The sequence below is a fragment of the Salvelinus namaycush genome, chromosome 11 (genome assembly GCF_016432855.1).
Source record: "Salvelinus namaycush isolate Seneca chromosome 11, SaNama_1.0, whole genome shotgun sequence".
Classification (NCBI taxonomy): Eukaryota; Metazoa; Chordata; class Actinopteri; order Salmoniformes; family Salmonidae; genus Salvelinus; species Salvelinus namaycush.
Window position 1 is genome coordinate 26,684,944 of NC_052317.1, and position 24,650 is coordinate 26,709,593.

Below are 24,650 nucleotides of genomic sequence, written 5' to 3' on the forward strand. Positions count from 1 at the left end.
GCCAGGGATTGACTTTATATTATAAAGTGTGAATGGAGCTGAACATTTTGGTCAAAGACGGATTCCTAGCCTGGGCAATAGGCTAGGCTAAACTCAATGATATCACAGTTGGACAAAACAATTCACATGTTCATAAAATTGCATATTAGCCAATGTCAGTAACATAAAGCACTATCACCGCCTACTGGAGGTATGCATCTATCACAGTTCGAGAGAGAGAGAGAACGTAGGCCACTTTACACTTAGGAATGACACACAGTACATCAATAAAACCTATGGCAGTGGAACCCACAGGCAGCAGGTAAAATACAATAATATATTAAAGGATAAAAATAGCTACCCTCAAAATAACCTGAACATTTTTCATAATCTACCTCAGAGTACTTTACAGACACTACAAAGGAAATAACAAGACACTTTCCCTTACTGGCACAATGACTCAACACAGCCAAACCACACTGAATTAAAGCAACACACTCACAAAAACAAAGAGATTATGATCCATTGATAAAGTCAGATTTTCTCTGAAACCAGGATGGGAAACCACCTGAATTGTACCGCTTCTGAAGGTTTTGGGCTTCTGATGGTTTTGGGTGACGTGACTAGACTACACTGAATGTGCAGAGTTAGGCCAAAGCCTGCAGTACATCTGGAGTAGGCCTATATTCTGTAAACGCCCCCGACCTCCTCTATATTCTTTGCCTGTCCTCACACACTAAAGCCACAACAAAGTATTTCACATCATCATTTGCCATTGCTCTGGGTTCTCTTTCATGGTCATTACAGTTACCCTGGCATCCACTGTTTTACTGGATCTTATTGTCTGCCTGTAATAGAGTCTGAGTGAATGAGTGGTTTAATCAATAACTGTATGGGTGCAATAGGCCTAAATGTACTATTGTCTGGCCTTGATGCCTATTTTGTATAGGCCAGGATTGTAACAATTTCTGCCCACAGCAAAGCTCAATAAGTTTGGTAAGCTTTTCATTCAAAGCAAATATCCCTCAATATGTTATTTCTGGTCATGATATGTGATTGCAATTATTCAACAATATATACATTATGGTTTATGTGAAGACAGATAAAAATAAGTTTGCAGTATCTATCTCACTGCTTGCCTCATCTCCAAAATAATAAGTCCTGTAATTAATAACAGGCCAGATAACCGACCATTTCGAATCCCACCGTACCTTCTCCTGTATGGGCTGCGTACTGGCGGCAGAGAAGTCAGACGCAGTAGAGCAAAAACTGTGTTTCCAAACGGCGCAGTTTAATAACAAAAAACCCACCAGAAAACAGAACAATCAAATAATGGGTACATTACCCGACGCACAGACGTGCACAAGCACTTAGAATAATCAATAACAGACTAGGACATGAGGGGGAACAGAGGGTTAAATACACAACATGTAATTGATGGGATTGGAACCAGGTGTGATGGAAGACAAGACAAAACCAAAGGAAAATGAAAAGAGGATCAGCGATGGCTAGAAGGTCGGTGTCTTCGACCGCCGAACGCCGCCCGAACAAGTAGAGGGACCAACTTCGGCGGAAGTCGTGACAGTACCCCCCCACACCGGCCTCGGGGACGACCCGGAGGGCGAGGCGCAGGGCGATCCGGACGAAGACGGTGGAACTCCTGCAGCATAGACGGCTTCCCATGTCTCCTCCGCGTGCCTGAACCAGTCGTCCACCGCAGGAACCTCGGTCTGACCCTGATGCCAAGGCGCCAGAACCGTACCGGAAGGGAGAGAGGTTAGTGGAGGAGTGGCGGAGTGAGATCTGTGCCATCTCGGCCCAGGGCACGAACGCCGCCCACTCCCCCGGCCGGTCCTGGCAATAGGACCGCAGAAACCTACCCACATCCTGGTTCACTCTCTCCACCTGCCCATTACTCTCGGGGTGAAACCCTGAAGTAAGACTGATCGAGACTCCCAGACGTTCCATGAATGCCTTCCAGACCCTAGACGTGAACTGGGGACCCTGATCAGACACTATGTCCTCAGGCACCCCGTAGTGCCGGAAGACGTGTGTAAACAAGGCCTCCGCAGTCTGTAGGGCCGTAGGGAGACCGGGCAGAGGGAGGAGATGACAGGACTTAGAGAAACGATCCACAGTGACCAGGATCGCGTTTTTACCCTGTGAGAGTGGAAGATAAGTCAGAAAATGCACCGACAGGTGCGACCAAGGCCGCTGTGGAACGGGTAAGGGGTGTATCTTACCTCTGGGAAGGTGCCTCGGAGTCTTACACTGGGCGCACACCGAGCAGGAGGAAACATAAACCCTCACGTCCTTAGCCAAGGTAGGCCACCAGTATCTCCCGCTCAAACAGTGCACTGTCCGACCGATCCCAGGATGACCAGAGGAGGGTGACGTGTGGGCCCAATAGATCAACCAGTCACGAACAGCAGACGGGATGTACAGACGCCCAGCGGGACACTGGACGGGAGCGGGCTCTGCATGTAACGCCTGCTCAATGTCTGTATCCAGCTCCCACACTACTGGCGCCACCAGGCAGGAGGCGGCGAGTATGGGAGCGGGATCCATGGGCCGCTCCTCTGTGTCATACAGCCGGGACAATGCGTCTTCCTTAACGTTCTGGGAGCCTGGTCTGTAGGAAAGGGTAAACACAAAACGGGTGAAAAACATGGCCCACCTTGCCTGGCAATGGTTCAGTCTCCTCGCTTTCCCAGATGTACTCCAGATTGCGGTGGTCAGTCCAGATGAGAGAAGGGTGTCTAGCCCCCTCAAGCCAATGTCTCCACAACTTCAAGGCCTTGGCGACAGCCAACAGCTCCCGGTCCCCCACATCATAGTTTCGCTCCGCCGGGCTGAGCTTCTTCGAGAAGAAGGCACAGCGGCGGAGCTTCGGTGGTGTACCCGAGCGCTGAGAGAGCACAGCTCCTATCCCAGCCTCGGACGCGTCCACCTCCACTATGAACACCAAAGAGGGATCTGGATGGGCCAGCACGGGAGGTAAACAGAACCCTCAGGTGACCAAAAGCCCTGTCCGCCTCAGCTGACCACTGCAAGCGTACCGGGCCCCCCTTCAGCAGTGAGGTAATGGGAGCCGCTACCTGACCAAACCCCCGGATAAACCTCCGGTAGTAGTTGGCAAACCCTAAGAACCACTGCACCTCCTTTTCCGTGGTGGGAGTCGGCCAATTACGCACGGCTGAAATGCGGTCACTCTCCATCTCCACCCCTGAGGTGGAAATGCGATACCCTAGGAAAGAGACGGACTGTTGGAAGAACAGGCACTTCTCAGCCTTGACGTACAGGTCATGCTCCAACAGGTGACCAAGCACCCTGGGCACCAGGGACACATGCTCGGCGTGTGTAGCAGAGTATATAAAAATGTCATCAATATACACCACCAAACCCTGCCTGTGCAGGTCCCTGAAAATCTCGTCTACAAAGGCATGGAAGACTGATGGCGCATTCATCAACCCGTACGGCATGACGAGGTACTCATAGTGCCCTAAGGTGGTACTGAAATCCGTCTTCCACTCGTCTCCCTCCCGGATACGCACCAGGTTGTAAGCACTCCTGAGATCTAGTTTGGTGAAGAAGCGCGCCCCGTGCATAGACTCAATCGCTGTGGCTATGAGCGGTAGCGGGTAACTATACCTCACAGTGATCTGATTCAGACCCCGATAGTCAATACAAGGGCGCAGACCTCCCTCCTTCTACTTCACAAAAAATAAACTTGAGGAGGCGGGTGAAGTGGAGGACCGAATGTACCCCTGACGCAGGGATTCGGAGACATATGTTTCCATAACCTCTGTCTCCGCATGTGAGAGGGGATACACGTGACTCCTAGGAAGTGCAGCGTCTACCAGTAGATTTATCGCACAATCGCCCCGTCGATGAGGTGGTAGTTGAGTCGCCTTCTTTTTAGAGAAGGCGAGAGCCAAATCGGCATATTCAGGGGGAATACGCACGGTGGAGACCTGGTCTGGACTCTCCACCATAGTAGCACCAATGGAAACCCCTAACACCTACCTGAGCACTCTCGCGACCACCCCTTGAGAGCCCTATGTGGCCAAGAAACAGTGGGTGTGCTTGTGCATGACATCTCCGCTATGCAATCCGGTTTCCAAGCTGGTCACGGGTGCACCTCAGCCCCGCTCAAGGTCCTAAACAATATCGTAACCGCCATCGATAAAAGACAGATCTGTGCAGCCGTCTTCATCGACCTGGCCAAGGCTTTCGACTCTGTCAATCACCGTATTCTTATCAGCAGACTTAACAGCCTTTGTTTCTCTAATGACTGCCTTGCCTGGTTCACTAACTACTTCTCAGATAGAGTTCAGTGTGTCAAATCGGAGGGCCTGTTGTCCGGACCTCTGGCAGTCTCTATTGGGGTGCCACAGGGTTCAATTCTTGGGTTGACTCTTTTCTCTGTATATATCAATGATGTTGTTCTTGCTGCGGGTCATTCTTTGATCCACCTCTAAGCAGACCACACAATTCTGTATACATCTGGCCCTTCTTTGGACACTGTGTTAACAAACCTCCAAACGAGCTTCAACGCCATACAACACTCCTTCCGTGGCCTCCAACTGCTCTTAAATGCTAGTAAAATGAAATGCATGCTCATCAACCGATCGCTGCCCGCTCCCGCCCCCCGACTCGCATCACCACTCTGGACGATTCTGACTTAGAATATGTGGACAACTATAAATACCTAGGTGTCTGGTTAGACTGTAAACTCTCCTTCCAGACTCATATTAAGCATCTCCAATCCAAAATGAAATCTAGAATCGGCTTCTTATTTCACAACAAAGCCTCCTTCACTCATGCTGGCAAACATACCCTTGTAAAACTGACTATCCTACCAATCCTTGACTTTGGCGAAGTCATTTACAAAAAAGCCTCCAACACTCTACTCAGCAAATTGAATGCAGTCAATCACAGTGCCACCCATTTTGTCACCAAAGCCCCATATACTACCCACCACTGCGACCTGTATGCTCTCGTTGGCTGGTCCTCGCTGCATATTCGTCGCCAAACCCACTGGCTCCAGGTCATCTATAAGTCTTTGCTAGGTAAAGACCCGCCTTATCTCAGCTCACTGGTCACCATAGCAACACCCACCCGTAGCACGCACTCCAGCAGGTATATTTCACTGGTCATCCCCAAAACCAACACCTCCTTTGGCTGCCTTTCCTTCCAGTTCTCTGCTGCTAATGACTGGAACGGATTGCAAAATCACTGAAGCTGGAGACTTATATCTCCCTCACTAACTTTAAGCGTCAGCTGTCAGAGCAGCTTACCAATCGCTGCAGCTGTACACAGTCCATCTGTAAATAGCCCATCCAACCAACTACAGTTGAAGTAGGAAGTTTACATACACTTAGGTTGGAGTCATTAAAACTCCTTTTTCAACCACTTCACACATTTCTTGTTAACAAACTATAGTTTTGGCAAGTTGGTTAGGACATCTACTTTGTGCATGACACAAGTAATTTTTCCAACAGTTGTTTACAGACAGATTGTTTCAATTATAAATCACTGTGTCACAATTCCAGTGGCTCAGAAGTTTACATACACTAAGTTGACTGTGCCTTTAAACAGCTTGGGAAATTCCAGAAAATGATATCATGGCTTTAGAAGTTTTTGATAGGCTAATTGACATAATTTGAGTCAATTGGAGGTGTACCTGTGGATGTATTTCAAGGCCTACCTTCAAACTTAGTGGGAAAATGGGAAAATCAAAACAAATCAGCCAAGACCTCAGAAAATAAATTGTAGACCTCCACAAGTCTGGTTCATCCTTGGGAGCAATTTCCAAACGGCCGAAGGTACCACGTTCATCTGTACAAACAATAGTACGCAAGTATAAACACCATGGGACCTTGCAGCCGTCATACCGCTCAGAAAGAAGACGCATTCTGTCTCCTAGAGATGAACGTACTTTGGTGCGAAAAGTGCAAATCAATCCCAGAACAACAGCAAAAGACCCTGTGAAGATGCTGGAGGGAATAGGTACAAAAGTATCTATATCCACAGTAAAACGAGTCCTATATCGACATAACCTGAAAGGCCGCTCAGCAAGGAAGAAGCCACTGCTCCAAAACCGCCATAAAAAAGCCAGACTACGGTTTGTAACTGCACATGGGGACAAAGATCGTACTTTTTTTTTTAGAAATGTCCTCTGGTCTGATGAAACAAAAATAGAACTGTTTGGCCATAATGACCATTGTTATGTTTGGAGGAAAAAGGGGGAGGCTTGCAAGCCGAAGAACACCATCCCAACCGTGAAGCACGGGAGTGGCAGCATCATGTTGTGGGGGTGCATTGCTGCAGGAAGAACTGGTGCACTTCACAAAATAGATGGCATCATGAGGGAGGATAATTATGTGGATATATTGAAGCAACATCTCAAGACAACAGTCAGGAAGTTAAAGGTTGGTTGCAAATGGGTCTTCCAAATGGACAATGACCCCAAGCATACTTCCAAATTTGTGGCAAAATGGCTTAAGGACAACAAAGTCAAGGTATTGGAGTGACCATCACAAAGTCCTGACCTCAATCCTATAGAAAATTTGTGGGCAGAACTGAAAAAGCATGTGCGAGCACGGAGGCCTACAAACCTGACTCAGTTACACCAGCTCTGTCAGGTGGAATGGGCCAAAATTCCCCTAACTTATTGTGGGAAGCTTGTGGAGGGCTGCCTGAAACGTTTGACCCAAGTGAAACAATTTAAAGGCAATGCTACCAAATACTAATTGAGTGTATGTAAACTTCTGACCCACAGGGAATGTGATGAAAGAAATAAAAGCTGAAATAAATCATTCTCTCTACTATTATTCTGACATTTCACATTCTTAAAATATAGTGGTGATCCTAACTGACTTAAGACCTTCTAGTTACTCCCAAACCCGGATCCGGGAGCACCCCCATCAGTAAAAAAGCTGACTGGCATAGCCTAGCATAGCGTCACAAGTAAATACTAGCATCTAAATATCATTAAATCACAAGTCCAAGACACCAGATGAAAGATACACATCTTGTGAATCCAGCCATCATTTCTGATTTTTAAAATGTTTTACAGGGAAGACACAATATGTAAATCTATTAGCTAACCACGTTAGCAAAAGACACCACTTTTTTTACTCCACCATTTTTTTACTGCATCAGTAGCTATCACAAATTCGACCAAATAAAGATATAAATAGCCACTAACCAAGAAACAACTTCATCAGATGACAGTCTGATAACATATTTATTGTATAGCATATGTTTTGTTAGAAAAATGTGCATATTTCAGGTATAAATCATAGTTTACCATTGCAGCCACCATCACAACTCTCACCAAAGCAACTAGAATAACTACAGAGACCATCGTGTATTACCTAATTACTCATCATAAAACATTTCTTAAAAATACACAGCGTACAGCAAATGAAAGACACAGATCTTGTGAATCCAGCCAATATTTCAGATTTTCTAAGTGTTTTACAGCGAAAACACAATATAGCATTATATTAGCTTACCACAATAGCCAGAAACACAACACCATTTACCAGCAGCAAAGGTTAGCGATCGTAACAAACAGGCAAAAGATATATAATTTTTGACTAACCTTGATATTCTTCATCAGATGACAGTCCTGTAACATCATATTACACAATGCATATAGGGTTTGTTCGAAAATGTGCATATTTAGCGGCACAAATCGTGGTTATACAATGTGATTAGTGGCCAAAACTTCAAGCAATCTGTCCGGCGCCATCTTGGAGAGGCACCTATTCTAATCGATAAGTAATCATAAACTTGACTAAAAAAATACAGGTTGGACAGCAAATGAAAGATACATTAGTTCTTAATGCAACCGCTGTGTTAGATTTTTAAAATTAACGTTACTGCGCAATACAGCGTGCGCTAAAGCGAGACCGCACCGAAATTCATGGCGGAATTATTATTTGACATTTGTCAACATAAATACGAATTAACAGCATAAAGACTGCTTACTATTTGCTGAGCTTCCATCAGAATCTTGGGCAAGGTGTCCTTTCTCCAGAACAATCGTCTTTTGGTTGAAAGATGTCCTCTTCTCCTGTAGAAATAGCAGCTAACGATAGCCATCCACTGGAGAGGTGTCCAACTCGTGATAGCGCGTCACAAAGAAATCCCAGAAAATCGCAATAAACTGATATAAACTGCTATAAGTCGGTTTAAATTAACTACCTTATGATGTCTTTAACACCTATAACGAATAAAAACATGACCGGAGATATAGAACTGCTAAAACGAAAGCTTTTGCAGGACGCCATTGTGATGTCCCTCTTGCGCCAGGCGCCCCGTTGAAAAGAACGGTACTTCCGTTCCATGAGCTTTTATAGTCCCCCAGATGGTGCAATCCACTCCATTCAAATTCTCACCGCTTACTGACATCTAGAGGAAGGCGTATGCAGTGCATGTAGCCCCATAGCTTACATGGGGACTTATAAACTGACCCTAGAACAGGGACCTCGATTTCAGAAATCTCACTTCCTGACAGGAAATGTGCTGCAGAATGAGTTCTGTTTCACTCAGAGAAATAATTCAAACGGTTTTAGAAACTAGAGAGTGTTTTCTATCCAATAGTAATAATAATATGCATATTGTACGAGCAAGAATTGAGTACGAGGCAGTTTAATTTGGGAACGAAATTATTACAAAGTGCAAATAGCACCCCCTATTGACAAAAGGTTTTAATTAAGACAGGGGATTTTTACTAGGATTAAATGTCAGGAATTGTGAAAAACTGAGTTTAAATGTATTTGGCTAAGGTGTATGTAAACTTCCGACTTCAACTGTACCTACCTCATCCCCATATTTGTTTTTGTTTTTCTGCTCTTTTGTACACCAGTATTTCTACTTGCACATCCTCATCTGCACATATATCACTCCAGTGTAAATTTCTACATTTTAATTACTTCGCCACTATGGCCTATTTATTGCCTTACCTGCTTACTTAATTTGCACACACAGTATACAGATTTTTCTGTTGTGTCATTGACTGTACGTTTGTTTATCTCATGTGTAACTCTGTGTTGTTGTTTTTGTCGCACTGCTTTGCGTTATCTTGGCCAGGTCGCAGTTGTAAATGAAAACTGGTTCTCAACTGGCCTACCTGGTTAAATAAAGGCGAAATAAAAAAAATAATGATAAACAAAAACGTTGAGTGAGTGGCTTTTACCCAAAATGAGTATGTATGTCGTGAAATTAGAATACTTTTGTTTTGACCCTAGAGAAAACAACTCTATGTCCATTCCTTCATTCATGAGTTGAGAGATCTTTGACTGTATGCCTATTACCTATACAGTGGGCTCCAAAATGACTGGCACCCCTGACTGGCAATGCACAAACAATACTTTAAAAAATATAAACAATATAATTATTGAGATGAACTCAAAATACCAACATGTGAGAAATACTGTACTTTATTAATGTTTCAATGGGACCCACCAAAATAATTTATTGATTTAATTTAAAATCAATGTCCTCCAAATCAAGGTTTCACAATTAATGGCACCCTTAAAGATTATTGTAAATAACATCTACCAAAATTAAACCAGGAATTAAATTCGACTTATTTAAGTTTATCTAAGTCTTAAGGAACTATATTGAGCCATTACATCACTTCCTGTTTCATTAGGGTATAAAAATGAGGTAACATGCATGTAATATCCCTTTGTCATCCAACACCATGAAGAAAACAAAATATCTGGCAGTTCAAAAGAGACAGATGGTCATAGACCTTCATAAATCTGGTAATGGCTACAAGAAGATCCACAAATGATTGAATATACCACTGAGCACTGTCAGGGCAATTATTTAAAACAAATATGGAACAGTTGAAAGCTTCACGGGTAGACGGAAATGCATTTTCCCCCCCAGGATAGGGAGGAGGATGGTGAGAGAAGCAACAAAACCCCCAAGAATCACTGTGAAATAATTGCAGGCCTTGGTGGCGTCTTGGGGTCACCAGGTTTCAAAAAGCACCATCAGATGCCACCTCCACAACCATAGGCTCTTTGGAAGGGTTGCCAGAAGAAAGACCTTTCTGACCCCAAGACACAGACGCAAGTGCTTGGAGTTTGCCAAACGTCATTTCAATTATGACTGGAAGAAGGTGCTTTGGTCAGATACAGCACCGGCATGTTTGGCGTCGAAACAGAGATGCATACAAGGAGAGGCACCTCATACCCACGGTGAAATATGGTGGTGGGTCAGTGATGTTTTGGGGCTGTTTTAATTCCAGAGGTACAGGGGCACGGGTTAAGATTGATGGCATAATGAATTCCACCAAGTATCAGGCAATTTTGGCTGACAATCTGGTCGCCTCTGCCAGAAGGCTGGGATTTGTCCGTAGGTGGACTTTCCAACAAGACAATGACCCAAAATATACCTCAAGATCCACACAGAAATGGTTCTGTGACAAGTCAATCCAATCAAAAACCTGTGGGCTGAGTTGAAGAGGGCAGTTGATAAGCGGAAACCCAAAAATGTGAAGGATCCTGAAAGGATCTGTGTAGAGAAATGGTCCAGAATCCCTCCAAATGTGTTACTTAACCTTGCTGTTATCCTTGCCAGAGGTGGTTGCTCTAAGTACTAAGTGAGGAGTGCCAATAATTATGAAACCTTGATTTTGGTGAAATGTAGTTTGTATTAAATAATTGTATAATTTTGGTTGGTTCCATTGAAACATTAATAATGTACAGTATTTCTCACAAGTTGGTATTTTGAGTTTATCTCTAATTATATTTTTTATATATTTTTAAGTATTGTTTGTCCATTGCCAGTCAGTGGTGCTAGTCATTTTGGAGCCCACTGTAGGTGAAGCCTACCCATAGAGTCTATGGCATAGACTGTATAAAAATGGTGAATATAAAAATAAGCGTAGGCCTGCCATCCTTCATTTACAGAGACCATGCCTCTCTAGATAAGCAAAAACTACATATCCCAGGAAGCATTGAAAACATCGGGAGCTTTATGGAACAGCGCTGCTGCAGACTGTGTGAGTCCTCGATCGCTCGCAATTTGGGGAGCTCGTGGGAAAGCCGTTGGAGACCTACTTCTCGAAACAAGAGTACAACAATAAATGCCGTAATTTCCATTTGTTGGTTTTACAGAATTCTTCGTTTAGAATGGGTAATGGGCTCAATAAGGTATGTTATTCGTTGATATACAGCCTATGCATGCGCTCCTAAAGCAAAGTTTACGCAAGGTCGCTGAGTAGGCTACAGTAGTTCTGTAGACAGGGGGTTTCAATGCATATAGAATGTCAATCAAACGCGTGTAGTCAAATGTGTTTAATGCGTGAAGTGAAGTGCAATAGTGTGTTCTATTGGTGTTATGAACACGTATTACGTCTAATTTATTGAATCGGTGTTGGTATTGCATAATACCATATTGCACTTCAGGCCATCTGCCATAAGAGTGTCTGTTTGTCGCTGTATGTATGCTACTGTACACTGTACACTTTAATGACTCTAGCTGTCTATCAAAGTAGACACACCCGGTGTGTAGGCGTTGTGCTTTTACAGTCCAACTCCTTGGCTACACATTGGACAGATTTCTGTTGAAAATGATCAAAGCATGCTACATTTGCTGATATTACTTATGGGTGTAATGCATTGCTGTGTCTTATCACATACAGTAGGCTACATGTCATCATGGATACTTTAGCAATTGACCTTCTCAAATGTTGGCTTGGTACTTGGTGTACACAACAGGTGTCATCAACTCATTTCAATTGGAAAAGCTTTCTGCACCTCTCATCACTGTTATTCCAGCTGGGTTGGAGATGGGGGAGGAGAGGTATGAGGGACGCAGGCACACACACACACACACACACACACACACACACACACACACACACACACACACACACACACACACACACACACACACACACACACACACACACACATACACACACATACACAGTGGATGAAAAAGTACCCAGTGACTCAAGTAAAAGGGAATGTTATGGATAGCCAGGGGCACACTCCAACACTACACTGTCTACACTGTATTTCTGATCAATTTGATGTTATTTTAATGGACCAAAAATGTTGCTTTTCTTTCAAAAACAAGGACATTTCTAAGTGACCCCAAACTTTTGAATGGTAGTATACACACACACACAGATCCTACATTAACATGTCTTATTATCGCTATTATTTTGTGTGGCATCAGAGTGAACTGTGTCGGTTATGTGAGCTCACTCGCCTCTGGTATTTGGTGTCAAACTAAATATACAGTCTCTGCACCTCCATGTTGTCTTTCCTTGAGAACACAGGCTATATATTTGAGTTTCGTCTTTGCTGTTAATAGTGGCACAGGTGTATAGGCCCAGGGGCTTGTGTTTTAAGTAGTAATATGGTTGCTTAGCCTAGTTATTTGTGTAATGAATGAAATGCTTGTTGTAATTATGTCAGGTTTAAGAACACTGGTGAATGTAAACAACAGGTCACACAATAATATTCAATGCTTACCTTCCCATAGGTCCTGCCTGACTTGTACTTGGGAAACTTCAAAGGTAAGTGTTTCTTCCCAGCTGTACTGGTCAAAGGCTTGAGCGAAGGATAAGACCAATGAAGACACCCCTTCACCATTTTCCCTTCCAGTACATTTCAGTTGCACATTCATATTTGAGAACATTCTATGAATATTTAATAGATGATTCATGTGTTTGTCATTCAATACTTGTTTTCCTTTAGATGCGAGGGACAGGGAACAGTTAGCAAGGAACAACATCACACACATCCTCTCCATCCATGACAGTGCAGCCCCTATCCTGCCGGTAAGAAAACAATTGTGGACCATTCGCTAGATCAAAATGGCTAAATACCGCATCAGACATCCTTTCAGCATTATATTATATGAATGTACGTGATCTAATGACACCTGACACATGCATTAACACACGTTCTTTAATGCTTGTCTGTATCATACGCACACACAAAATCCAGTTTCAAAATCCAATTTAGATGGATGTTAATGTTACAAATCAAGATTTGCATCCAAAAATGAGGACACAGTTTGGTTAAGCAAATAAATTGACAGTCCCCATGTCAGTCCTCATGACTGCTCTTCCCATAAGAGCATGGTATATGTTTGCCCCTGGACCAGTCTGTCAGGTAATTCAGGACAGCAGTATGGGAATGTGGCTTAGTGTGTAATATTAGACTAGGCCCCATCCCAAACAAAACAGGTTCACATTACATCAATAGAAATCATTTGTTGGAGCCTGTATGAGCTCTGTGGGAGGGTGTAGGCGGTAGAGAGGAGTATTCATTTTAGTTTCTGACCCAGTGCTCTGGCTCTAGCTTGTGTGGGATTTGGTGTTCTCATATTCTACTACTCCCTATAGAAACTAGCACAGTCTGTCCCATTCCTTTACTTCCTCACTACAGCTGCAATCACCACATCAGAAACACAGTCTATAGGATAGGACCTGGTGTGTAAGCTTACATAATGGTTTTTATTGTTTGCAGACACACTTGTAAGACTGAGAGCATTATGTAATAGTGTGTACAGAGTGGTGTTTACAACGATCCTGTCGGCATGCTTTGCCTATTAGATTGTAATTGTGTTAGAGCGTATAACAGTTGTATGTTTTCCTGCAGGAGATTACCTATCTATGCATCTCAGCAGCAGACCTGCCCACACAAAACCTGTAAGTACCCCAACACACAGCACCACACAGTACACAAGTCTACCATACAGAACAGAACAGCACCGGACTGAAGCAGACTAGACCAGTCAGATCCATTCTATCCAGCACACACACTCTGTGTGGGCGTCTCTAGTTCATGTTCTCCTGATATGAAAATGATAGGCTTCACATGCTCACCAGTTGACTGTGAATCAAAGCACTGAATAAATCACCAGCTGACTAGGCGATTCAGCTTCTTATTTCTCTAATGAGAAATCATGGAATGCTTTTTACTCATTAGGATTAAGACAAAAAACATGCAGAGATGTACTGAGCACCGACATATCAACATATACATGCATAAATAGGTGGATAGATAGATGCTGTAAAAATACATGCACATATGCACACACACATTTCCTCTGGTTGAGTGTATAGAGTGCAGGTGGCCTGGTCCTCTATGCAGGAACGAACAGGATGTCTCTGGTTCTCTATGAGTTGCCACGTCCGTCTGCACTGCGCCTCTATTTTTATAACACCCCCCAAAAAGACGCACGCACTCACGCACACACTAACACCCAGGCACCCAGATGTCGCTGTCAACTCCCCTGTTACTCCCACAGCTTGCCTCTCCAGCAAGGTGTGTGAAACCTGCAGGTGAAATGTTAAACTGGCCCTGGCTAGCCAGAGATGGACAGACACCACTTGCTCATCCTGGTCCTGTCAGGAGGATAGATGGATGGAAGAAGAACACACCCATGCTCACCCCTACGGCCCTCCCCTCACCCATACCCTTCACTGCTCGCACACCACAGGTGGCTGATGGCACAGTAATTTTGGAGGATGGGCTCATAGTAATGGCTGTAACGGAATAAATGGAATAGTATCGAACACATCAAACACATGGTTTCCATGTGTGTTTTTCCACCTTTCCATTCACTCCATTCCAGCCATTATTATGAGTCGTTCTCCTCTCAGCATTATGAGTCGTTACCCACTCATCCCCCCACTTTCTATAACTGGGGTGGAGGGCCCGTTTTACAGCTTTTTTGTTAACTTTAATGTTACTTGTCCTATTTTCTTTTGTCTTCCACAACAGAAACAATGTTGTTACCATTGTGGCAATGGTAACTGGTTTGTTATTGTGTTATGACCTGCTTATGACTATACATAACCTGTATGTGTGTCATTCTCAGGACACAGCACTTCAAACAGAGCATTATGTTCATGCACGAGTCCCGGCTGAAAGGAGAGGGCTGTCTGGTCCACTGGTGAGTCATAAACTTCTTAATTTGTCCATCTGTTACTGTATCTCTGGGTTAATCTGAGTGCTCACAAGTGAACCCATGTGTGACTATGGTAAGCAGCACATAGACAGATAACACAGAAAGCTATTCTTGAACTTCCCCAAACAACAATCTTGATTTGAATGTATTGTGTTGTTAAATTATTTGAGGTATCTCTGGTGAGGGTCTTCTGAGAAATACAGAAGACCCTTCCTTTATATAAATGTTCTAATGTTGCCTCCACAGCCTCTATCTTTGACTTCCAATTCAAGTAAATGTATTGTCTATTAATATGACCTGCTGATGTCCATGCCCTTTATCTCTATCATGGCCATGCCGGCTCCTATCCATCTCTCCCTCTTAAATGTAAAGTCCCCATATTTGGGGACCCTATTTGATTTGTTTTATTCAATTCAGGCTGGTATGAGAACGGTAGCCCCTATCTGCAAAACCAGGATGTCTGCGGAAAGCTGAGTATCTTGGCTATTGATCGGCGCCTTCAAATCTTTGGTGTGACTTACTACCATATATGGGCATACGAATTTATAAGGGCAGGCCGAGCCGATAACCTCATTTCAAGATGGCTGCTACCTACATTCCGGTTAGCGTTGTGAAGCATAAACGAAATAAACACGGAATACGTTGATAAACACCAAAAGCCGGGACAGATATCTTATTCATCTGCCTGTGACCTACTGTTATTGATCACCAGTGCCGAGAGTCAAAATGTTTATTTTACACAACGTTTTCATCAAACAAATCATAATCGAATCAATTTTTATTTGTCACATGGGCCGAATACAAGTGTAGACATTACCGTGAAATGCTTATTTACAAGCCCTTAACCATCAGTGCAGTTCAAGAAGAGTTAAGAAAATATTTACAAAATAAACTAAAGTAAAAATAATCAAAAGTAACACAATAACAAAGTAATAACGAGGCTATATACAGGGGGTACCGGTACCGAGTCAGTGTGAGGGGGTACAGGTTAGTTGAGCTAATTTGTACATGTAGGTAAGGGTGAAGTGACTATGCATAGATAATAAACAGCGAGTAGCAGCAGTGTACAAAACAAATGGAGGGGGGTCAATGTAATAGCCCGGTGGCCATTTGATTAATTGTTCAGCAGTCTTATGGCTTGGGGGTAGAAGCTTTTGGTCCTAGTACAGCTTGCCGTGCGGTAGCAGAGAAAACAGTCTATGACTTGGGTGACTGGAGTCTCTGACAATTTTATGGGCTTTCCTCTGACACCACCTATTATATTTATTTTACCAGGCAAGTCAGTTAAGGACAAATTCTTATTTTCAATGAAGGCCTAGGAACAGTGGGTTTAGGGGCAGAACGACAGATTTTTACCTTGTCAGCTCGGGGATTCGATCTTGCAACCTTCCGGTTACTAGTCCAACACTCTAACCACTAGGATACCTGCCGCCCCAGGTTATATAGGTCCTGGATGGCAGGAAGCTTGGCCCCAGTGATGTACTGGGCCGTACGCACTACCGTCTGTAGCGCCTTACGGTCAGATGCCGAGCAGTTGCCATATGCAACAGGTCAGGATACTCTCGATGGTGCAGCTGTAGAACCTTTTGAAGATCTGGGGACCCATGCCAAATCCTCATGGGTCTTACAAGGTAAGCTTCGATTTGGTCTGTGTTTTCGCTACATGGGGCGTATGAAATTAATCCTTAGGTTGGTAGGAACAAATCTAGCTTATTGCCAATGTTATCTGATGATGTATGACTTCATGGCAAGATCGAATGTCCAATGTCCACCGAGTGACTATATCTTTGCGCATCAAAAATATGACAGCAGGCATCCATTACACAGGGAATTGGCTACTATGGCACCTTGACAGTCTTGTAGCCAATGAGGTAAGCTTTCCAGGGATATGCAGTTGACCTGGGTGGGACAAAGCAAGGCCTAGAACCTTTTATGCGTAATGCGAACTATTGCTACCTGGCTCAGAGATGAGACGATGCTACATTACATTGTAAACAGATTTCATCACTTTAGCATAAAATGCTTCTCAAGGGGTAAAAAAAAGGTAAAAACTAAGAATATCGAACAGAAACCTAAAAAGAAAGCAACTATGAATAAGTATACCGACATAGAAGCTTTGAATAAAATACTGGAGTCGGACTCGGATCAAGGGGAACGAAGATTTCGACTCGGCCGACGAAGATTGCTTTCTAGAAGGATTGGATCCACTTTTAGATCTGTAAGTAAATTATTTTCATGACTATATATTTACTATAGCTATTTGTTTTTTTTACTAATTTTCTGCTTTTTATGCTTTGGATTTAGTTACCATAGGCCTATGTAACAAGTCATTTCAATGTTATATATTTCCAAAGTAGTTATTGTCTATGTTTCATATTAGTTCACTGTTTGCTGTTCTAAGTTTCATCTTTGTAACTTTGGAGAGGCCACTAAACTCTCATGGCCATTGTTTATTTGTGGTTCTCACCTCTGTCTTTGTCTCCAAAGTGTTACTGTTTGCATTGTGTGTGTGCTTCACACCTTCTATGAGAGTCACTGTACAGATAAAGTTTAGGCTTGGTGTTTTTACTTTACAGTAATGTCGTTTTGTAAATTTAGTCAACTGTAATTCTGTGTCTTACAACAATATGTCCCTTCATGTTATTCACCACAGAGTGGAGGATGCAGAAGATTTGGATGATGACTTTTGGGAGCCACCCCTTCCCTGCAAGCGCCCCCGACGGTCAAGGTTTTCACCCCCCACTGCTGTGTCAATCACCCTGTCTGATGGTTCTACATCCACCACTCGACAAAGGCCCCACTCCTCTTCAACCACCCTCACTGCAGTGTCAATCACCCCGTCTGATGATTCTACTACCACTACTCCGCAAAGACCCCACTCCTCTTCAACCACCCTCACTGCAGTGTCAATCACCCCGTCTGATGGTTCTACATCCACCACTCGACAAAGGCCCCACTCCTCTTCAACCACCCTCACTGCAGTGTCAATCACCCCGTCTGATGGTTCTACTACCACTACTCCGCAAAGACCCCACTCCTCTTCAACCACCCTCACTGCAGTGTCAATCACCCCGTCTGATGGTTCTACATCCACCACTCGACAAAGGCCCCACTCCTCTTCAACCACCCTCACTGCAGTGTCAATCACCCCGTCTGATGGTTCTACTACCACTACTCCACAAAGACCCCACTCCTCTTTTACCACCCCCATTGCAGGCCCTGGCACCAGTCCCCTCTGTGCAAGTTCATCTGGAGGTGCGGGGGCAGGGAGGAGATCTAGGCCTCAATAGAGAAGAGGCAGAGGCAGAGGGAGAGGCAGTGGAAGCAGCACAACAGAGGGAGAGGAAACTGAGGACAGGTGGCATACGGTCTTTGAAGATGATGAAGAACCAGAACAATTTAGGTTTAAACCCAAGGCCCACAGTTGGTTAGTGATGAAACATACAGCCCCTTACAGCTGTTTCAGCTCCACTTTACAACCTCTTTACTGGGAACACTAATTACTAATACCAACAAGTATGGGGACAAGAAGCAGCAGGGGGGAAGGAAGATGTCCTGAAAACCTGTCATCTTGGGTGACATGCTCAACTACACTTCCTTGGTGATTTACATGGAACTGGTAAAGGTATCAAGACTAGTTGACAACTGGAGCAAGTCCCCACTCAATCGGTTTGAGTTCCCCACCTCCATCATGAGTGAAACTCGATTCTTGGCCATTAACCATACTATTCACATGAGTGACCCACAAAAGGATCAGGAGAATGACCAGAAGAAAGGGACTGCAGGGTATGATCGTCTTGCAAGAGTCAAGCCCCTGTATAATGTCATGGTGGAGGTATGCAAAACTTACTTCCAGCCTGCTCAAAATCTATCTATAGATGAGCGCATGGTTGCCTCAAAGGTTTGAATTGGCTTGAAGCGATATATAAAATAAGCAGACCAAATGGGGCAACAAGCTCTTTGTGCTAGCCGATTCAGCCTCTGCCTACACGTGGAACTTTTTCATCTAAACTCAGCAAAAAAAGAAACGTCTCTTTTTCAGGACCCTGTCTTTCAAAGATAATTCGTAAACATCCAAATAACTTCACAGATCTTCATTGTAAAGCGTTTAAACACTGTTTCCCATGCTTGTTCAATGAACCTTAAAAAAATAATGAACATGTGCCTGTGGAACGGTCGTTATTTACATTTTACATTTTAGTAATTTAGCAGACGCTCTTATCCAGAGCGACTTACAGTAGAGTGCATACATTTTATTACATTTTACATACTGAGACAAGGATATCCCTACCAGCTAAACACTCCCTAACCCGGACGACGCTATGCCAATTGTGCGTCGCCCCACGGACCTCCCGGTTGCGGCCGGCTGCGACAGAGCCTGGGCGCGAACCCAGCCCAGCCTGGGCGCGAACCCAGAGACTCTGGTGGCGCAGCTAGCACTGCGATGCAGTGCCCTAGACCACTGCGCCACCCGCAGTGGTCTAGGCACTAACAGCTTACACTAACAGCTTATGACACTAACAGCTTACAGACAGTAGGCAATTATGGGCACAGTTATGAACACTTAGGACACTAAAGAGGCCCTTTTACTGACTCTGAAAAACACCAAAAGAAAGATGCCCAGGGTCCCTGCTTATCTGCGTGAACGTGCCTTAGGCATGCTGCAAGGAGGCATGAAGACTGCAGATGTGGCCAGGGCAATAAATTGCAATGTCCGTACTGTGAGATGCCTAAGACAGCGCTACAGGGAGACAGGACGGACAGCTGATCGTCCTCGCAGTGGCAGACCACGTGTAACAACATCTGCACAGGATCGGTACATCCGAACATCACACCTGCGGGACAGGTACAGGATGGAAACAACTGCCCGAGTTACACCAGGAATGCACAATTTCTCCATCAGTGCTCAGACTGTCCGCAATAGGCTGAGAGAGGCCGGACTGAGGGCTTGTAGGCCTGTTGTAAGGCAGGTCCTCACCAGACATCACCGGCAGCAACGTCGCCTATGGGCACAAACCCACCGTCGCTGGACCAGACAGGACTGGCAAAAAGTGCTCTTCACTGACGAGTCACGGTTTTGTCTCACCAGGGTTGATGGTCGGATTTGCGTTTATTGTCGAAGGAAAGAGCGTTACACCGAGGCCTGTACTCTGGAGCGGGATCGATTTGGAGGTGGAGGGTCCGTCATGGTCTGGGGCGTGTCACAGCATCATCGGACTGAGCATGTTGTCATTGAAGGCAATCTCATCGCTGTGGGTTACAGGGAAGACATCCTCCTCCATCATGTGGTACCCTTCCTGAAGGCTCATCCTGACATGACCCTCCTCTGTGTGTGATTTCCTGCGAGACAGGAATGTCAGTGTTCTGCCATGGCCAGCGAAGAGCCCAGATCTCAATCCCATTGAGCATGTCTGGGACCTGTTGGATCGGAGGGTGAGGGCTAGGGCCATTCCCCCAGAAATGTCCGGGAACTTGCAGGTGCCTTGGTGGAAGAGTGGGGTAACATCTCACAGCAATGCAGCTGGTGGCCACACCAGATACTGACTGTTACTTTTGATTTTGACCCCCCCCCCCCCCCCCTTTGTTCAGGGACACATTATTCAATTTCTGTTATGCAGTTGATGGGCTTCCCCTTACTTGGCGGTGGGTACAAGCTCTTTGTGGACAATTGTTATTCTAGTCCCATAGTTTTCATAGACCTCGTGTCACCATTTGTCCTAACAGAATCGGTTTCCCCAAGACCAAGGTAAACAACATGAAAAGACAGCGGAGAGGGGGGCCATAACGTTGGATCAGGACTAACAAGCTGTTAGGGAAGTAACTATGCTCACGACACAGCATAAGGCATTCAGTAACGACCATGTCTCAAGGAGGGTGAAAAATGCCAATGGGTGATGGGTGAGGAAGAATGTCCCCATTCCTGTTTCTGTGAAGGACTACAATGCCAGCATGGGGGGTGTCAACCTATCTGATGCTCTGATAGGCTACTACCAGGTCCTCCACAAGACCAGGAAGTGGTATAATACTTTTTTTTACCACTTTGTGGACATTGCTACAGTAAATACTTTTATTCTCCACAAGCAGATGGCCAAAGCAAAGGTCAAACCCCTCGCTCCCAGTTGGCCTTCCAACAGCAGCTGGTGTTGAATTGGGGGCCCAAAGCAACCTCACAACCACCACAGACCCCCCCCCCCCCCCTCACAGTGAGTGCCACTATCCAACACACATGCCAAAAGACAAAAGGAAGATCTGCAAGCATTGCACAAAACATAGGGGGGGGGTGAAATGCCAGATCTTCTGTCCGATATGCCAGTTCGCTTTTTGTTTCCTGGCAGAGTGGGACTGCTTCAAAGACTATCATGACATGCACAAGCTACGCTGAAAGTGAAATCTAATCATCTACACGTACCTCCCGGGTGGCGCAGTGGTCTAGGGCACTGCATCGCAGTGCTAGCTGCGCCACCAGAGTCTCTGGGTTCGCGCCCAGGCTCTGTCGCAGCCGGCCGCAACCGGGAGGTCCGTGGGGCGACGCACAATTGGCATAGCGTCGTCCGGGTTAGGGAGGGTTTGGCCGGTAGGGATATCCTTGTCTCAGTATGTAAAATGTAATAAAAATGTATGCAATCTACTGTAAGTCGCTCTGGATAAGAGCGTCTGCTAAATGACTAAAATGTAAATGTAAAAATGTACACCTGGGGTGTGAAACGAACACGAATGCCATTTGTAAATAGTTCAGCTTATTTCTATTTCAGATTTTTTTTGTTGTGAAAGACACGTGTGTAACCAAGTTTGTGTTTGATGAAGACATTTTTATATATTTTTTATGCATATCTATTGCTTTTATATTGTTTTTGTAAACAGTTCATTTGTATGTGGGACCAATACATTGGATATGTCTAGGCTAAACGTTCAGGCACTTTGGAGAGGCTACAAAAACACTTGGAATCACCTGTATCTCCCCCGAAACCACCACAATGTTTGAGAGAGGATGGTGTTTAAGAAATGTAGTTTTTATAAAGAACAATAACTTTTAGGCACCCCCAGTGTGCAAAAACAGTGCAATTACCACATTCGGACACTTTGGAGAGGTTGAAAGGGCACTTGAATGTACCCTGGGTACCCCATAACACCACCACAATGTTTGAGTGAGGTTGATATGGTAGACATTGTGTTTTTATACTGAACAAATAGCATTTAAGGATTGCAAATATGTACTAGCACTGGAATGATCCAATTTACAGACATATGCCACTTTGGAGAGGTTTAGGGACACTTGGAAACGTCCACACCTGACACCACTTACTAAAACATATTCCCATTTCTAGTTGTTAGGTGTATCAATCCCATTTGCTTTCTGATATTGTTCACATGTTGTGGAAGCCATCTTATGTGTTTTCAGCTCTAGTCATCAATTATTCACTTATAGCTTGTCAATAAAGAAATAAAAAACGTATTTTGGATGCGCTTGATCTTGTGTATTCTGAACTATGTCACTCCTATCTATCTTCTGATCATTTCCTCATAATCTCCCAGGTGTCTTCTTTCCAAATATGCAACGTTTTTGCATGTCAGAATCATGTAATTACACATGAATAGCAGTTACTTTTGGGTAAGTCTATTTAGGCGGGAATCTACATTTTGCCATTACATTTAAGAGGTTAACCATCCATTCCTCTCTCCATGTAGTCTGGCGGGTGTGTCTCGGAGTGTCTCCCTGGTGGTGGCCTACATCATGACAGTGACAGGGCTGGGCTGGCAGGAGGCTCTGGCTGCTGTGAGGGTGGCTCGGCCCTGCGCTGGGCCCAACCTGGGGTTTCAGCGCCAGCTCCAGGAGTTTGAGACCACTCACGCTGACCAGGTCAATACAGAGGGAGGACAGGGGGGGAAATGTCAGTCTAGGTACATGTGACAGTGTAAGAGATGCAGGCACTCTTGGAGGGAATGGAAGTTCAATAAAAAGGAGTTTCTTATCATAAAAAATGTATGTGTTAAGCATTAAATCCTTCAGAGAGAGGAGTAGCCTTGTAGTTACTTGAGGAAGAGAATACAGCTGCCTCAACAGACAAGAATATTGACATACTGTATGTTGCTGTCTGTCTCTCCAGTACAGGGAGTGGCTTCGGCAGGAGTACAAAGAGAGTCCCTTCAATGACGAGGACGACATCCGCATCCTGTTGACAAGGAGTCTCAAACCCAACGGGGTGGCGGTGGAGGTGAATATTGAGCCGCCCACCCCTCCAGGATTGCAGGGTACCTGAGACCCCTTATCCAGGTCTTAAGTCTTGCATTGTGGGATGATACCACTCTGGCCCCAAGAGGGGGGGGGGTTCTCTCTCTGTCAGTACACCGTTGGACCAGTCTCTCTGTTGTTGTCCCTTTGCTGGAGAAGACTGGGGGAGGATGGGCCGATTGATGCACCATTTTGAGAAGGTTTATTGATGTTTTATTATGGCTAATACTACTGGTTTCATTACCCCTATTTTATGTATATAGCTATGTATACCACGTTCTGTATTTGTACTTGTTTTTCTAAATCTTGAAAATGTATAATATTGTTACCATGTCATTTGTTTCTTCTTGAAGCCATGTCAGCTTTTTGTGCAATAATAAAAGGATTCAAGTCACTGTGTGATTAACTGGTTATTAACTGCTGTGTGTGCTGTCAGATGCCATGTGATGACAGAAAGACATTCTCTGTGCTCTCTGTTTCGGGTCTATTTCCTGTTTGTCTAATGCAAAGGAAGCCTTGCATGACAGCAGTAAAAACAACCTTTTCAGCCACCTTTCACTGTCAGCATCGGAGGGATAGAGAGGGCTGGACATGAGTGCAACTAGTTCTGAAAAGTAACTACATTTAATTTGTCTGTAGCTTACCCATCAGCTTACCTATAGTGTAGACCTCCAATAGATATATCATACAGTCTATGAAATAGACCCAGTTGATACTTAAGGTTATGCACATTTCACAACCACTGGAGGGCAGCAGTATTGCCATAGTAAAACCAATTTAGGCTATATTGTAGGCTATTTGTTAATGAAATGAATCCACTCTTCTCCACTAAAATATACCATATCAGTGTAAAACTGTAATCACCTATCAGGAGGGTTGACAAAATTAAATAGAAATTCAATTTTAAAAGTAATATAACTAAATTATGAAAATTATATACAGTGCATCTCGGATAGTATTCAGACCCCTTCACCTTTTCCACATTTTGTTACGTTACAGCCTTATTCTAAAATGGATTAAATTGTTTCCCCCCCCCCATCAATTTACATACAATACCCCATAATGACAAAGCAAAAACAGGTTTTTAGATTTTTTTTCAAATGTATATATATATATATATATATATATATATATATATATATATATATATATATATATATATATATAAATGAAATACAACATTTACTTAAGTTTTCAGACCTTTTACTCAGTATCTTGTTGAAGTACCTTTGGCAGCGATTACAGCCTCAAATCTTCTTGGGTATGACGCTACAAGCCTGCACACCTGTCATTGGGGAGTTTCTCCCATTCTTCTCTACAGATCCTCTCAAGCTCTGTCATGTAGGATGGGGAGCGTCGCTGCACAGTTATTTTCAGGTCTCCACAGTTCGATCGGGTTCAAGTCCCGGCTCTGGCTGGGCCACTCGAGGACGTTCAGAGACTTGTGCTGAAGCCACTCCTGTGTTGTCTTGGCTGT

At 44.2% G+C, this 24,650-nt stretch overlaps 1 protein-coding gene across 1 annotated transcript; it reads left to right on the forward strand.

The window, feature by feature from the left end:
- Positions 1 to 11,032: 11,032 nt before the first annotated feature.
- dusp22b (dual specificity phosphatase 22b) lies at positions 11,033 to 23,514 on the forward strand. Its single transcript, XM_039003457.1, has 7 exons — positions 11,033 to 11,162; positions 12,505 to 12,538; positions 12,720 to 12,802; positions 13,629 to 13,678; positions 14,854 to 14,928; positions 22,630 to 22,801; positions 23,049 to 23,514. Exons 1-7 carry the CDS (start codon positions 11,142 to 11,144, stop codon positions 23,199 to 23,201), a joined length of 588 nt encoding a protein of 195 aa, XP_038859385.1. The 5' UTR covers positions 11,033 to 11,141; the 3' UTR covers positions 23,202 to 23,514.
- Positions 23,515 to 24,650: the final 1,136 nt, after the last annotated feature.

What these genes read in the sequence shown, in the direction of transcription:
- dusp22b (XM_039003457.1), top strand. Translation starts at nt 11,142, where the DNA reads ATGGGTAATGGGCTCAATAAG. An exon ending in GTACTTGGGAAACTTCAAAG is followed by an intron (nt 12,539 to 12,719) that starts GTAAGTGTTTCT and finishes GTTTTCCTTTAG; the next exon opens with ATGCGAGGGACAGGGAACAG. An exon ending in GACCTGCCCACACAAAACCT is followed by an intron (nt 13,679 to 14,853) that starts GTAAGTACCCCA and finishes TGTCATTCTCAG; the next exon opens with GACACAGCACTTCAAACAGA.